The 17403-nt window shown below is 35.4% G+C and overlaps 1 protein-coding gene across 5 annotated transcripts in view; it reads left to right on the top strand.

Annotated features, from left to right (window-relative positions):
• The window catches only part of Zmym2 (zinc finger MYM-type containing 2), a 71261-nt gene that overhangs the window by 30653 nt on the left and 23205 nt on the right, over positions 1–17403 (top strand). For all 5 annotated transcript variants that reach the window (XM_075949455.1, XM_075949456.1, XM_075949453.1 and 2 more), the window contains 6 exons: positions 2870–2941; positions 4341–4491; positions 5118–5233; positions 8185–8301; positions 10544–10694; positions 14148–14320. In XM_075949455.1, the coding sequence (XP_075805570.1) occupies positions 2870–2941; positions 4341–4491; positions 5118–5233; positions 8185–8301; positions 10544–10694; positions 14148–14320 (780 nt within the window). The remainder of the gene's footprint in view (positions 1–2869; positions 2942–4340; positions 4492–5117; positions 5234–8184; positions 8302–10543; positions 10695–14147; positions 14321–17403) is intronic.

Below are 17403 nucleotides of genomic sequence, written 5' to 3' on the forward strand. Positions count from 1 at the left end.
AAAGGTGTGTACACCGCTGCCTGAAACAGAAGGTATCTTAATGTATGCGTTGCCGTATATGTCTCTGAACTCATTCCCTATCACTACATGGATTGATTTTTTTCATTCTTTATGGAAGAATAGTCCATTTTATCGTAATTTCATGAAATCATTTTTTTAAATAATTTTTTTTAAGATTTATTTATTTATTATGTATACAACATTCTGCCTCGATGTATGCCCGTAAGCCAGAAGAGGGTGCCAGATCTCATTACAGATGGTTGTGAGCCACCATGTGGTTGCTGGGAATTGAACTCAGGACGTCTGGAAGAGCAACCAGTGCTCTTAACCTCTGAGCCACCTCTCCAGCCCCTATGAAATCATTATTAAAAGTTAAATTATGAAAACATGATTAGATTAATATTTAATTAGTTCTTTAGGGCTACTATATACCAGATCATGGACTCTGACTTAATAAATAGTAATTGACATTCTGACAGTTCTGGAAGATGAAAGTTCAAGTTTCTGGTCCTGCCTCTTCTTTACTTCCTACTTCTCTACAACTGTTTTTGCTTTGCCTTTCTCTTTTCTTAAAGGGAAACCAGGTTTATTTCATTATATCTCCACCTCTATGACCTTGTTTAGCCATAACAATACATAACAATTCAATTGGAAGTTAGAGTTTCAAAGTAGGAATTGGATTGAAGGGAGTACACATTTCTGTCTATAAGAATAAAAGCAAAGATGCTCAAAATTCTCACTACATTATCTTTATTTTGTCTTTGTTTTAAGACAGAACTTGTAGTTTTGGCTGGCCTTGAACTTGATCTCTTGCCTTGGCCTCCCAAGTACTGGGGTTGTAGACATATATCACCATTCCTATGTTGTCCATTGTATTTTAATTATGTATGCTCTTTGGTTATTTACATTGATTGTATTTGTATGCTGGAAGTACTGTAGTTATAATGGTGTGCCTCTATATATAATATTTTCTTTATCTTGCTTATCCCTCCCCCCTTTTCTGCACCTAGGGCCTCACATATGCTAAGCAAATGCTTTTCCACTGAGTTGTATCTGTAATTTCCATTTTCTTTTTGATTATTGGGGGGGGGGGGGCTAGAGATGGCATCGGTGCGTCGTGGATGCATATATGTAATGTTATGTATGTATGTATGTATGTCACAGATTAGTTGTGTTATTCTTTAGTCACCTTGGCTTTTGAGGCATTTACCCTGAGATTTGGTGCTCATGATTAGGCTAGACTGACTGGCTCCAGAGTTCCAGAGCATCTATCCATTTACAGTCCCCCAGCACTGGGGTTACAAATGTATGCCACCACCATGCCCAGCTTTTTAAGTTAGATTCTGGGGATTAAACTTGTATCCTTATAATTGCTGGAAAACACTTCACTGTGTGAGCTGCTTTCTTCAGACACCTGCCATTTTCGAGAAACCAGACAGGGTTTCTCCTGCACACCAGAAGAGAGCATTAGATCTCATTACAGATGGTTGTGAGCCATCATGTGGTTGCTGGGAATTGACCTCTGGACCTCTGGACCTCTGGAAGTGTAACCACTGCTCTTAAACTCTGAGTCATCTCTCCAGTCCCCAGGCAGTATTTCTTGGAGAATTCTGTCTTCTTTTCTTTTTTTTTCTTTTTTTTTAAATATTTATTTATTTATTATGTATACAATGTTCTGTCTGTGTGTATGTCTGCAGGCCAGAAGAGGGCACCAGACCTCATTACAGATGGTTGTGAGCCACCATGTGGTTGCTGGGAATTGAACTCAGGACCTTTGGAAGAGCAGGCAATGCTCTTAACCACTGAGCCATCTCTCCAGCCCCCCTGTCTTCTTTTCTTAATCCTCCACAGATCCAAAGATAACACAGAGTAGTTTCTATTTATTATCTATTTACAGTTCTCTGATTCTTTAATTTTAATTTTTAATTTTTTTTTTGATCCCGAGTGCTGGGATTAAAGGTGTGTGCCACCACCGCCTGGCTCTTTAATTTTTTTTTATATTTATTTCTTTGTTTTTTTGAGACAGTATCTTACTATATAGCATTGGTTCCAGCTTGAACTTCCAGAGATCTGCCTGCCTCAGTCTCTGAAGTGCTGGGATTAAAGGTGTGCAGTACCAGACCTGGCTCCCCATCTTGTTTTTAAATTGAGAGCATCTATTTTATTTCTTCTTCAAGCGTATTATAACTATTGAAACATTTTTATGATGGCTACTTAGGAAATCTTTGTCAGATAATTCTAACATCTGTAATTTGGGTTTTGACATAGATTGCTTTACTAATTTTATTTTTTCGGGGGAGGGGGGCGGTTTCAAGACAGGGTTTCTCTGTGGTTTTGGAGCCTGTCCTGGAACTTTGTTTTTGGTGATGAGGATTGCTTTTTTTAAACTTAAATGTGATTTCGTAGTCTAGGGCTCTTTTCTTATTCTCTATTTTGTGTGTGTGTGTGTGTTGGGGGGGTGTTGTTTTATCATTGTATTTCCCTCTTCCCCCCAACTTCTTCAATAGTGAGCACAGAACAGAAAATGTATTGTTCAAAGTTAGGAGAAGGGGAGGGGGCTGGAGAGATGGCTCAGAGGTTAAGATCATTGCCTGCTCTTCCAGAGGTCCTGAGTTCAATTCCCAGCAACCACATGGTGGCTCACAACTAACTATCATGAGATCTGATGCCCTCTTCTGGCCTGCAAGCAAACATGCAGACAGAACACTGTATACATAATAAATAAAATAAATATTAAAAAAATAAGTTAAAAAGAAAGGAGAAGGTTTTAAATCGGTCAATCATTGAAGCAGCTTTCATAGATTTTTATTTACTTTTCAGTCTGACACCTTTTCTTCATGCACTTACAAAATCTTTTAAAATGTTTTAGGTAGGTAGTCATCCAAGTTTCCTGAAGGAAGTTCGAGATCACATGCAGGACTCTTTCTTAATGCAGCCTGAGGTAAGCAGGAATGTTGTTGAGATTGAAGATTCATTTAAATAAAAAAAAAATTTCATGTTTGTATATGTATGTGGGCATATGCAGGGCAGAGGACAGCTTGTGGGAATTAGTTATCTTATACTGTGTAAGTTCCTGGTGTCAAATGTCATAACGTTGCATCCATTTTCAAGCATTAAAGTGTATTTTAACATAATAGTTGTCTAAGGAATTTTTTTTTTCTTGGTTTTTCGAGACAGGGTTTCTCTGTGGTTTTGGAGTCTGTCCTGGAACTAGTTCTTGTAGACCAGGCTGGTCTTGAACTCACAGAGATCCGCCTGTCTCTGCCTCCGAAGTGCTGGGATTAAAGGCGTGTGCCACCACCGCCCGGCTGTCTAAGGAATTATTAAAATTTATTCTCTTAAATTATATCAGATGATGAATGTTTTCATTTCCTCCAAGAAATAGATTTTTCAATTCCACCAAATTTTTCATGTTTTTTATTCGTCAGAAAATCCTTGTGTGTCATTAGACAATTCTTTTCAGATACAATTTTGGTGTTGCTTACCTGAACTAATGCCTCTCTCACACATCTGACTCCTGCTGTCAATGTTTCTTACCACTGAGGCGCTATGTATTATTTTCTTCTCTCTGTGCTCCATTTTGAGGTGTTTTTTGTTGGTGCTGTATCTCTTTGAGACAGGGTCACGTTATGTAGCCTACCTTCCTGCTTCAACTTTGTACATGCTGAGATTGATAAATGCAGCACTGTCAGCTCCTGTCACTCTGTCCTCTCACACATGCACGCAGTAGTTCTTCGCCAAAGCCTCTTTTGAGATATCGGTGGTTAGGTAGCCACAGTTCTTTTCTGTGCAGATCCCTTCATTATTTTGTTTTCCAAATAGTAGTTGTCCAGAACTTGATCTGTTTTTTCAACTTCTGGGCTCCAAAATCTACCTCCAGGCAGTGAGATTTAGTAGCCATAGAGTTTTCTTTGTTTTTGTTTCTTAGAGATGCAGTCTTGAACACAGCTCCAAACCACGTACACACAGAAAAGTTATTATGCCTCTCCTAGATTTTCAACTAAATATCAACAAAAACCATTTTTTTTTAAAGGAGATTGAGATGACGATTGGTTTGCTAGATCCTAGTTTAGTGGGTGGCACAATTAATTTAGAAAGAATATAATAGAATCATTTTGAAATGACAGGAAAGGCTTTGAGTCAGGCATGATGACATATTTCTGCAATCACAGATTTTGTGGGGCTAAGGAAAGAAGGTCATAAGTTTTGAGGCCTTCCTGGGCTCCATAGAGCTCTGTCTTTTGCTCTTAAAAAACGCTTTATGAAATTAGTTCTAGTTGAGTGTGTATGTGTTTGTGTGTGTGTGTGTGTTTAATTATCTTTTTATGTTCAAATTTTAGAAATATAGAAAACTGACAACGTGTACTGGTTGCCGAACACAGTGCAGATTTTTTGATATGACTCAGTGTATAGGTCCTAATGGATATATGGAGCCATATTGTTCAACTGCTTGCATGAACAGTCACAAGACAAAATATGCAAAGTCACAAAGTAAGTTTTAAGTATTTGGAAAGTTTATTGACATAATTGTATATTAAAGATAGCTGATCTTATTTTTATATAATTTTAACTGTTTGATTTTCTCATACTGAACTTCTTTATTGTAAGCCTAAAATTATTTTGATGCTTTCCATAATTTTTAATTTTTAAAAGTTAGTGAGGCTTTATTTGTATTTGATTAGCTAAAACTACTATTAAGCCCAAAAATATCTAAAACATTTTTATGTATTCTTTTATACTGTAGGTAATTAAATGTTTATTCTCATTTTTATGTGTATAGGTGTTTTGCCAGCATTGTCTGTGTGTACTTGTGTATATGCAGTGCTCATAGAGGTCTGAAGAGGGTGAAGGGTTATCTAGAACTGGTGTTAAAAGTTGGTTAGTTGCTTTGTGGGTGCTGGGAACAGAGCTTGGTTCCTTTGCAAGAGCTCTTTTTTGCTGAGCTTTCTTTTAATCCCTGGCAGTATTTTTTGAAGATGAAAATATCTTGAAAATTTAAGGTACAGATAATATGAGAATAATTTGTAGAGAGACCCATTAAAAAAAATCAGTTAACATTTTCAGAAGATCTTTTACTTTATAAGGAAATCAGGTATGTATCTTTCTTTTTCTTCTAGGTTTGGGAATTATTTGCCATTTTTGTAAGCGAAACTCTTTACCTCAATACCAAGCCACAATGCCTGATGGAAAACTGTATAACTTTTGCAATTCCAGTTGTGTGGCTAAATTTCAGGTTTGTTACTTTCCCCCCTCACCCATAAAATGCATATAGAAAACAATTATAATATGCTTTTTTCTTTTCTGCTTCTTTGGGCGGAGACTATATATATCACAAGTCACAGAAGGCCTTGCTGAACTTCTGTATAGATTTGATGTGATTCAGAGCTTGAAGGAAAATGAATTTTAGTAGGATTTAATTCAGTGTTGGATGTATAGTGCTTTTCTTGTTAAATAGTAGCAGTGTCTTTAGCCTTGAAACATTAAGCATATTGTTATCCAAAATAGAAATGAACACTGTAAAAAGGGGATTTAGACTTATAGTAGCTCTTAACTTAGTCTGGGATCCATTCAGGGAGACATTATTGATTTTTGTAAATGATGGGTTGTTTAGCCTGGTGGTGGTGGCGGCGCACACCTTTAATCCCAACACTTGGGAGGCAGAGGCGGGTGGATCTCTGTGAGGCCAGCCTGGTCTACAAGAGCTAGTTCCAGGACAGGCTCCAAAGCTACAGAGAAACCCTGTCTCAAACCCCCCCCCCAAAAAAAACCAACAACAATAAAAAAGCAAACCAAACCAAAACTAAACAAACAAAAAAAATTCTCAAAAAACTTGGATTGTTTGATAATTTTTTACATTTAGAGTGTGGATAATATCAAAAGATAATGTTTGGTTGACCACTCTGAAGGAATAGTTTAGGTATTCGTAGGTAGCACTCGTAGGTTTACCTATTGTATGTGAGAATTTCAAATCAGTGCATAAAGAAAGCCATGATTCATGAGTTAATTCATCCAACAGTTCTTTTTTATTCCAGGTACTATGCTCTAGGTTAACTTATTTATTTTTATTTTTTAAATTTACTCTTATTTTATGTACATTGGTGTTTTACCTGCCTTTATGTCTGTGTGAGAGTGTCAGATCTTGTAATTATTGACACTTGTCTGCTGCCATGTGGGTGCTGGGAATTGAATCTGAGTCCTCTGGAAGAACAGTCAGTGCTCTTAACTGCTGAGCCATCTCTTCAGCACCTAGGTTAACTTTTTAAAACTGAAACTATAGTCTTTTAAATATGTATGCTACAGTAGTTGCTACAAATAACTACCATTTAAATTGAGGTTTTTAAATTCAGTCAAGTGAATGAATATTGTTTTCGTGAGTTACACTCTCATTGAAATTAGATAATAAACTTGTTCAACACTAATCTTTTCTAAGTTGAAATTAAGCCAATTGATGGATAAAGTTGCTTCAGTGGTGCATAATCTTTCTAATAGTTTAATTTTTTTTACACCAGAATTAAAGGGATAATTAATTTGTGAAGAGAAAGATAGGGATGATGGCCTTCTGCGTCTCAGATACTAAAACTACCTTTATTCCTTTAGATGTTAGGTATTTTTTAATTTTATTTATTTATTTTTTTAAAGATTTATTTCTTTATTATTTTTTAATTTTTTTTATTTTTTATTTTTTCACAAAGCAGTTTATAAGCAATATTTGCTATTTCTCAGAGTTTCGGAACTTAAACTTAACCAATATGGTTCTTGCACGTTCAGTGAAATAGTAAAAAAGGCATGTAACATTTCAGTCATCTGATAGTAAAATATCTTTTTATGTTTTCTTTCTCTTTGCCTCCCTCCCTCTTTCTTTGTTTCATCTTGTTTTTTTCTTGGGACAATTTCTCTTTGAAACAGTCCTGACTGTCCTGGAACTCACTCTGTAGACCATGCTGGCCTTGAACTCACAGGGATAGGCCTTCCAAGTTCTGGAGTTAAAGACTTGCACCACCACTGACTGGCCTTTCTTTTTTTCTTTAAACTAACTTTACTTGTATTGTACAATATGGTATTTAAAGTGATTGTTTCTCCCTCTACTTTTTCTTGAATAATTTTATTAGCCACTTGTTGCATGCACAAGGTTATGTTTAACCTGTATATGTATGGAGAACATACCCAAAAGAATGATAAATATTAGTGTACTTAGGTTAAGATTCAGAGAAAAAAAAGGTGGGCGTGGTGATTGCTTACTCCTTTAATCCCAGCACTCAAGAGACAGCTCTAAATAGCTAGTTCGGGGACATCCAGTACTACATAGAGACTGCCTTGCACAAAGAATCAAGGAAAAAGATTCAAGTCTATGTATGTTTATATATTCTTCCTATCTTATTCTGTGATAATCCTGTATGGTTATCAACTTTTACTTTTTTTTTTTTTAGTTCGTTATTTGAGGCAGGTTTTCTCTGTGTAGTCCTGACTGTCCTGGCACTTATTCTGTAGACCAGGCTGGTCTTGTTCACAGAGACCCACCTTCCTCTATCTCTCAAGTGTCGGGATTAAAGGCGTACACCACCACCGCTTGGCTTTGTTACCTTTTTAAAAAGTAATACATGCATGTTTTCCTTGATAAGGACTTAGAGTAAGGATTATGGGAGTGATGTAGTGGGGCAAGTTATTAATAGCTTAATATTTCATTTTTGGAAAGATCAGTACAGGTTTATCTCCTCTCTGTCTTTTCCCTCCTTTTTCACCCTCCCTTGTTATCCCCCTTCCTTGCTTTTATGTTGTAGTTCAGAACTTGGAGAGCTAACCTATTATCATTTTTTTTTCAACTGAAAAAAAAAATAAGTTGCAGTTTTTCCTTCTTTTTTTATTTAATTATTTTAGGTAATTCTTGGTAAACATTTTGATTTGTAAAACTAACAATACAGGGTTTTTTTGTGTTTTTGTTTTTTTCCAGTACTGGGCATTGAAGCTAGGGCCTTGAACTTGCTAAGAAGTCATGCTGCCCCTGAGCTGCATCCCAGAGCTTTTTAATAGTGTATTTTTGAGGGAAAATTAAGAATTAGCATTTTATGTACTAAGGAAATTAGCAAAGAAACTATTGCTTTCTGCATACAGTAGACTTTTCATAGTACTTAACAGTAGAAGTTAAAAATACATGTCAGACTAAGTGTATTTTGTTCTTTATTTTAGGCACTAAGCGTGCAGTCGTCTCCAAATGGCCAATTTGTAGCACCCAGTGATATTCAGTTGAAATGCAACTACTGTAAAAATTCCTTTTGTTCAAAACCAGAAATCTTGGAATGGGAGGCAAGTCTTGTTTCCTTATGTGTTATCTGATGCTAAGATGAGAACATAATAAAGTAACTAGCATTTCTGTTTGCAAACGTTTCTTAGTAGTTTCATATATTGTATTGTATTAGTGCTGTGTATACTTGTGTGGAAGTGAAGTCAGCAGGATGGATGTAATGCGTAGCAATTTATTGAAGTCAAATACACAAGAAGTAATACCCTTGTAATAGAATATAAAATGTCTCCTCATTCATCCAGAGTATCTGTCGACTTATTTTCCTGTTTCTCCTCATTATTTTCATTATCTGAACTATAAATACCTTTGTGCTCTGTATTTGTAGAATTAGAATTTGTAAGTAAGACACTAAGCTGCCATTTAACACCTTCTATTTTAATAAGAAAGTAGAGGCCTGTGACTCTTGTTATTTTTTTTTTCTGTAGCACTCTTAACCTTTTTTAGTGTATTAATTTACTTTGTCATATTCTTTCTTTTGCTGTTGGCACTTCTGAACAGTGAGTTTGTTTGAGGACAGTAATGGATAGATAGGTAATCCAGGCTGCTTACTGCTGTGTAGAACAGTGTTTACTTTTGACCATTCTTTAAACTGTTTTTGGGTAGATTGGATGGTCAGAAGTATACATGAAGTATATACTTAAAAGTTACATAAGATGTAGAATTAAAATCAGACTGCTTCTTTTGTGATTGTTCACACATCACTTAAAGTGTAACACTCAGCCAAGTTTTGGCGACGCACGCCTTTAATCTCAGCACTCAAGAGGCAGAGGCAGGTGGATCTCTTTCCAGTCCAGCGTAGTCTACAGAGCGAGTTCCAGGTCAGGTTACACAAAGAAACCCTGTCTTGAAAAACCAGTAAACAAACAAATAAATAAGAGTGTAACACTGAGGTGAAAAGTGATATCTAGAATTAGATTTCATGATTTCTAAACTTTTTGGAAATCTGAGGAAGTTTATTATTTTAGTACCTGTAAAATTCTGTAGTTTATTATTTTGTTTGGTGCTGTTTCTAATGTAGTTAAATTTAGTCATTCTTTTGAGAGTCTTGATGGAGTCTTGTCATGAGTTTTAGACTAATAACTACCTAACTAGTAGCAGAAATAATACTGAATGACCAACATGAGAAAATAAAGGAATAACCAGGGAGTGAGGGAAGAAATCCATCCACAAGCATACAAATAGTATCATATAGGAAATAAATGTCTTATAATAAATTGAAATTTGGTAATTTCAGATGAAAATCATTGCTACTCAAATTTTGTAGTGATACGGTATTGCTTCTGTTTACAGAGAACTTTAGTGTTAGTTGCCATTAAGAGATACTGTCCTATTGATTGAGCATCTCCCTCAGAGACTGTGAATGTAGGGTCTTTTCCAGACCGTGATTAGCAGTTTTGATTTCTTTGTGTTCTTTTTCATGTGCATGTGGTCTCTGTCTGTATGTCTCTGCGTGATTGTTTTTGTGCCTGTATTCCCCCAGCCATTTTTTCTCCTTTTGACTTTTGTATTCATAACAGGGCAGTTTTCCATTGATGACTGCTTTAACTACTTGAGTTGTTTCCTGCATCGTTTTATCTCCTTATTTTAGTCTTCAGATATCTTTGATATATATTAAGTTGATGATTTAGACTTAATTTATATGTGCCATAATTTGGGAGAAAAGTTAAATTTTTTGAACTTTAGTTATTAAATCCTAGCTCATTGTTTAAAAAGTAAACCTGACAATTGTTGTTTTGAATCCAGGAAAAAATAATAACTAACCATTTTTTCACTTAAGGAAACTTAGTGTCAAGTTTTTCATTAATCCTGTAGAATAGCACTAAATTGAAATTTTGGACATAAATGATGTTTTTATTAAAGTATGTCAGGAATGTGTTGGAATCTACTCATCAAAGAGTATCTTGCATTGACTAAAAATGTTGTATCTTGTATTTCTGTAGCTTCCATTGTATTTTTCATTATTTCCTTTTTGTTTCTCTAATTCAGTTTTTCCAGACTTATACTTTATGTTAGCAATTGTTACCTGCTCATAGAGTACTTTTAGAGTAGTTAATGATGCTGAATTTAGTGGAGTTATGTTTATATTTAGAAAACTGGTTAGCTTAGGTTTCTGTGGCCTATAGGAAATGTGTCTCCAAAGATCATAACAGTAAATAGTTTTACTGTAAGAGTGTTTTGTTTATTTCTTAAGATTGGTTGAGATGGTTGGTTCTCTACTTACCAAAGTTCCCATTGTGCATTTAGAACAAAGTGCATCAGTTCTGCAGCAAAACTTGCTCAGATGATTATAAGAAGTTGCATTGCATAGTTACATATTGCGAATACTGCCAAGAGGAGAAGACGCTTCACGAAACAGTAAATTTCTCCGGCGTTAAGAGACCATTCTGTAGTGAAGGCAAGTGTGTATACAGTGTTCGTTATTTTAACTTTTACTCTATATAATGCCTTTTGCCAAAATATTTAGAGATATGTAATTACAGATGTCCAGAATAGGCACACAATTTAATAAGACTGAACAAAACTTAGGTTAATTTTCTGCTGAATTGTTGTTTTACATGTGTCTTTTTAGACTTCTGGGCTTCTTGAAATTTGGGGATAAAATGAAAGAAAGCATTGTGATACCATGTTATCTCTAAAAACTTGCACATTGTGGCCTGAAAACTGATTTTCAAGAGCAAAGAATATTTTGTGTTAGTTTCATGTCTTCTACCAGCTTGCTACCTAGCTATAGATATCTTTAGTATATAGATTGATATTCACTGACCTCAGAATCTGAAGCCCATGATTCTCTAGAAGTTTCAGGTTTTGGATTTCTAGGTTAAGAAAGCTAAAGTACATCTGATGAGAATAAACAAACACCCCACAGCCCCTGTCCTCCCAATCTTAAATTCTTCTGATCAAAAGCATTTTAGATAAGGGTCATTGATGAAGATCTGCGAGGAATTACGTGCAATGACAAGAATAGTGGGTACAGTTAGGGTATATGGTGTCTGGGGCACATTAGGTTCTGTTACAATATGTTTACAAACATCTTTTCTCCTTACTTAAAGTTTCTGGTTTCATACCAGAAATCAGGTTATAAACATGAACTTTAGTTGTTAACTCACTTCTCTGGAGATAGAAAGAGGATTGTAGCTATGGGCTTTAGGTGCTTGTTGTTACTAGTATTCCCAGTTGGCACAGTTTTGCTCTAAGTTGACTTTCACTTTCTTTTATTTTTTGCTGGGGCTTATCTTTATTTTCCATTGAAGACTATTTGTTCCTTGCTTATACTTTTTTTGTGGACTCCTAATAGCAAATTTGGAGTAAGAAGAAAGTTCAGTAACCCTAAATGCTAGCAGTCAGTGACAGAAGAATCAGATGTTCAGTTCAGTTGGCATCTCCCTATACATTTTTCACATGCAGTAGAACACGTATATTAAAAGGAACTGCTTGCTGGGCAGTGGTGACACACGCCTTTAATCCCAGCAGAGGCAGGTTCATCTTTGTGAGTTCAAGGCCAGCCTGGTTATAGAGTGAGTTCTGGGACAACCAGGGCTAAAAAGAGAAACTTTGTCTTGAAAAACAAACAAACAAACAAAGGAATTAGTTAACAAAGCAAGGCAGTTTTACTTAGTTATGATTGGTACATCTCACCTGTAACCATGATGTATTATTAAGAGCAAAGTTATAGTGAAAATGACTAATTCGATGATGATACTGAGCTGATTTAAGCTACCACTTGCATTTTTGTGCAAGAACAATCTAATTCATTCCTAAGTCTAAATATTATAATTGATTATTAATGTATGTGTCAGTGATCTTGTAGCAATTAGATTTTTTGTAAATCTAACCTGGATTTTATGAAATAGAGAGTGTATCAAATAGTTAATTGATACTTAGAAATATAATTTTCATAGGGGAAGGACTTAAGGACTTAAGATGGGTAATAAAGTGTTAGGTATGTAAATTTTTATGTTTTACTCTTAAGTGGCACTTTTTTCAACCCTCTGTTACCCTAGTTTTCTGCTAGAACTTATAAATAACAAAATACCTAGTGTTACTATCAGTCAAATCTAGCTTATAAAGGCCAGGTGTGGTGGCATTCCTTTAATCCCAACACTAAGGAGGCAAAGGCAGTTGGATACCTGTGAGTTCCAGGACAGCCTGATCTACATATTGAGTTCTCAGTCAGCCAAGTCTGCATAGAGGTCTTTCCAAAAAACCAAAACCAAAAAAGCACCCAACAAAAACAACAACAAAAAATCTGAAAAAGGTATATAATAGTTCAAGGGCTGGTAATGGCTCAGTGTTTCTACTGAGACGTTAGGCCTGGGTTCTCAGTTTGATTTTTAGTATCCACATGATAGAAAGAAATGACACTTTCTGGTTGTCCTGAGTGTCATGTGTATGCTGTTTCATGATGATTCCACAAAACACATTACAAATAAACAAACAAATAAATAATGTAATTTTAAAAATAAAACATGATTTGCAATAATAAATTCTAGGGTGGTACATAGTGATCTGCAGAACTTTGCGTTTTTTTAAAACTGTATAGTTAGGTATGGTAGCAGTTGCCTACAGTCTTAACAACATAGAAGTTTGACAAGAAAGGAGGATTGAAAGTTCAAAGCCATCCTGAGCTATAGTTCAGGATAATGATGAGTCCCAACTTCCAAAAGCAGAAGATTCTTAGGACAAAACATTTAAAACATTAGGTCACTGAGAACATTGTATATGATATGATTTGAGTTTCTTATTAACGGGTAGATAGGGTTTCCACAGATATTAATAGATGATTATTCTTTCATGAAATAGCATGAGTAATACTATAGAGGCCTATTCAACTTCGGTGGTAGTATAGATAGTAAATTAGATATGTGAAAATACTTTGCACAACTATGCTGTAGATACAGAGAGGTATTCATTAAAGAAGTAGATAGTATTTTCTCTAGACAAGTCAGTAAATCAATTACGTCTCCTTGAAAAATTCTTCTATGAAAATAGGCTGATAGGAAGAATCTAGAAAACTTCAGTATAATGCTTTCTAAGGAATGTCTATAAACCGTGCGGTGGTGGTGCACACCTTTACTCCCAGCACTTGGGAGACAGAGGCAGGTGAATCTCTGAGTTTGAGGCCAGCCTCGTCTACAAAGTGTATTCCAGGACAGCTAAGGCTACATAGTGAAACCCTGTCTTGGAAAAAAAAAGAGAATGCCTATAAATTTAGTTGGAACTTCTCAGCATTCTGTGTTCATTTTTCTAACATACTTGCTGTATCCTTGTGATTTTATTTAAATAGAACAAAGAGAATAGTTCTGCAGTGTTAACAGATTTTAATGTCTTAAAGTATTGTTTGAACCCATGTTATAGGTATGTTTTCTAATATAATAATTCGTGTTCTATTCACATTTTTAGAGGTTGGTGTTAGCATTTCATAGGGCCTGGGGAAAAGCTCCTGTTAGTAAAGTGCTTGCTGTCCCAGCATGAAGCTGAGTCTGATCCCTATTATCCTTGTGAAAGTCAGGCTTTGACGTCTGTACTGCCAGCACTGCAGAGCAGAGACAGGAGGATCCCTTTGGGGACTTTCTGGCTAGCCAATCTAGCTTTGGGGTCAGTGAGACTCTGTCTGGGGGGAAAAAGATGGTGAGCAATTGAGGAAGACATCAGGCATCAAGCTCTGGCCTCCATATGCACCTGAACATACACATATAACATGTAGGTTTTTAAGCAGGAGGGAAAGAGGACTTTATATGTGAGTATATTGGGCATTTCCTGAAACTAATAAGTAACTAGCCTTAAAAGATCTGTCTCAGTATAAAATTTGTTGTTTTATGTGTTCTTAAAAAAATGTAACATTTTTCAGGCTGCAAGCTATTATACAAACAAGATTTTGCAAGACGATTAGGATTAAGATGTGTTACGTGCAACTATTGTTCTCAGCTGTGTAAGAAGGGAGCCACTAAAGAGCTTGATGGGGTTCTCAGAGACTTCTGCAGTGATGACTGCTGTAAAAAGTTTCAGGAGTGGTACTACAAGGCAAGTAACAACTATTCTGATTACAGTGACTACTTTGGGTAGTCTTTTAAAATTCTTGGTAGCTATTATTCTTTGTTACTTAAATTTGCATACTTTATGCCTAGCCCTGTTTCTGATGTTCATTAAGGTGGTTTTTGTCTTTTCTACTTGTTTTTTATAAAGTGAAATAGAGTTATTATTATTTTTCTTAAGAATTTAGGTGCTACCAACCATTAGGCTATTCGTGTATTTTCAGTGTTATAGCTTCATAAAATAGATATTTCTCCAATTTTTATTTAATGAGTCTGTTGTCAATATTTAGCAAAGCAGTAGCGGCTTAAAATATTTGGCTAGTGTTTTGTAAGTCTTTGCTTTTACGTGTATGTAGGTTCACGTGTAAATGCTTCTTTGTGGAACAACTCTTGGTGTGTGTCTTATAAAAGACTTTAAAAGTTAGTAATGACCTTTGGCCCATTGCATTAACTACTTTTTTTGAGACAGGGTTTCACTGTGTAGCAGTGGCTGACCTTGATATCACAGTTCTTTGTTTTCTAACTGCTGGGATTAAAGGTGTGTACCACCTTTCCTGGCTACTTCTTTTTTAGATAAGAAATTAAAGATTATTTGGAATTTGTATCATCAGATGTTATCCAAGAGAAAGTTAGATGTTATACAAAAAAAGTATTAATTTCTATGTTGATAACATGGAAAAGTACCTCAGTGGTAAAAGCTCCATTATGGATACAGTTTTAAAGCATGTGAAGATAGATAACATGACTCCTGAATTGTGAGACAGATGAAGTTTGATGAACCTGATGTAGTTCATTCACTTTATGAAGATGATTAGTATTAATGATATATCTGAAAATCATCATACTAGCTAAAGAATACTTTCCTGGCTAGAGGTAAAATAATTGAGATTTCATGTATTTTCAGTGGTGTAGCTTCATAAAATGGTTTTGGTGTTTTTCAGAAACTTGATTGATTATGAATGAATTGCTTTTGGGTGATTTAAATTTCAAAGTCCAAAGTTATAAACACACATTTTAACACTCTGCTCATACTTTCATAGTTTAAAATAGTGTTTCATTCTATTGTGTAGTGTATTTAAGAAAACTTCCCTCGCTTACTACTTTGATATTATTAATGCTTAATTTTTGTAAACACACACAAATACTCTGTTACCTTCAGGTTAGGTTTTATTAAGTTGTTTGTTTTCCCTTCTAGAGATCAAACTCATAGCCTTTTACATCAGTGCTCCAACAATGTATTCCATCCTCAGATTTTGGTTTTGGTGGGTTTTTTTTTTTTTTTGGATGGTGCTAGGGATAAGAAGTTTTAGTTTTGAAATTTTGTTTTTAATAATCACAAAAACAGTAAAGGTTTTTACATATTTACTACATATTTAAAAGTGCCATTTATTCCTTTTTATCATTCACTTCTTGAGACAGTAGTTATTATGATGTGATAATAATTTCTTTGTAATTATTTTACTGTTAAAGTTTCTACCTAATTGTGAACCTAAAATATTTTTTAACTTTGGAGATTTTTGTTTTTGCTTATAGAATAAACTAAATGCATTTTTGAGTTAGCTGTTCTCTCTGTGTTTATTATTTTTATTCCTTTCCTACCTCTTTTTGAATATTCTCTATTACCTATAATGAAAATAGAGAAATCTTATTAGAGTTTCTTTTTCTTTGATGGCAAGTGAAGATGTGCTGTTTAGTAAAAGACCACATTGTTATCTTATTTTCCATTTTATTACTTTAATTTTGTTAGTGCTGGGGACCTCATACATACTAGTTAATTGTACATGCTGATAGTGCTCATTTACATACTGCTCAGTTAGGACAATTCAGTGAAGCAGTACATTTCAGAATGTGTAAGATCTCTGTGTAATGTTATGTTGGTGTAAAAGTAATGTCAGGTTTTGCGCTGTTGAAGTTTGTCGTTTTATAGTGAAATATGTTCTTATATAATAAATGTGGTTCTATATCTCATTTTAGTGCTCATTTCTCACTTTTTGTTTTGCTAGTGACCTCTTTCTTACTTATTTTATACTATGGAAAGTATGTTAGACAAAAAGCAGATTTGAGTTCAGAGTGAGTCATAAAGCACAGAAGTAACTTGAAAAAACATCAGCAGTGTATTTGGCCCAAGAGCTGCTAACAAATTATAGAGTACATTGTGTTGGTTGAAGAGATTTTGCAAAGCAGACCTGAGCGTTGAAGATACGGAGGGTAGTAATCAGCCATGAGAAGTTAACAGTGACTGTTGGAAAGCAGTCAGTGAAGCTGAACTTCTTACAGCTTTATTAGGAGTGAGTAGTAAGGGATCACTAGGTATTTGAGGCAAGCTGGAAAGGTGGTAGTGGGAAAGGTATCTGTCTCATAGGCGGAAATTATCTTGTATTTTATTGAGACTGGATATCTCTATGTAGCTCTGGCTGTCCTGGCTTCACTCATGGAAATTTCCCTGCCTGTGCCTCTTGAGTGCCACCACTGCTCAGCAACAATTTCTTCGTCAGATTGTGACATTTGACAAAAATAATGGCTGGAGAGATGGCTTCATAGTTAATAGCACTTCTGCTCTTCCAGAGGACCTGAGTTCATTTCCTAGGACCCAAATAAGGTGGCTCATAAATGTCTGTAGGAAATCTGACACCCTCTTCAAGCCTCTGGGTAGCTACATACATGTGACATATATACACAGAGACATACATGCACAAATATATAAGTTAAAATTTTTAAGAAAAAAATTGAATTGTGTACGATTGGCAGTTGGCTGCTCAGTGCTGTGCTAAAGCACTTCAAGACCAAACATTCACCTATAAATAGTCACTGTTGGGTTGTCTGCTGCTTTGCCTGATACATTGCAGTGTTCTGAACCATAGAGAAATTGCTCAGAAAACCCATGAGATGCACTGGAAACTGCCAACATCTGTATCTGACATTGGCCATCAGAAAGACAAATTCTTTTCTTCAACAGCACCCGCCACATGTTGCACAACTAATGCTCCCGAAGATGAGGTAGATTACTGTCCCTATCTCTTGCCAATGAGGTACTACTTTTTCAAGCACTTTGACAACTTTTTGAAGGGAAAT

Source organism: Microtus pennsylvanicus, chromosome 15 (genome assembly GCF_037038515.1).
Source record: "Microtus pennsylvanicus isolate mMicPen1 chromosome 15, mMicPen1.hap1, whole genome shotgun sequence".
Classification (NCBI taxonomy): Eukaryota; Metazoa; Chordata; class Mammalia; order Rodentia; family Cricetidae; genus Microtus; species Microtus pennsylvanicus.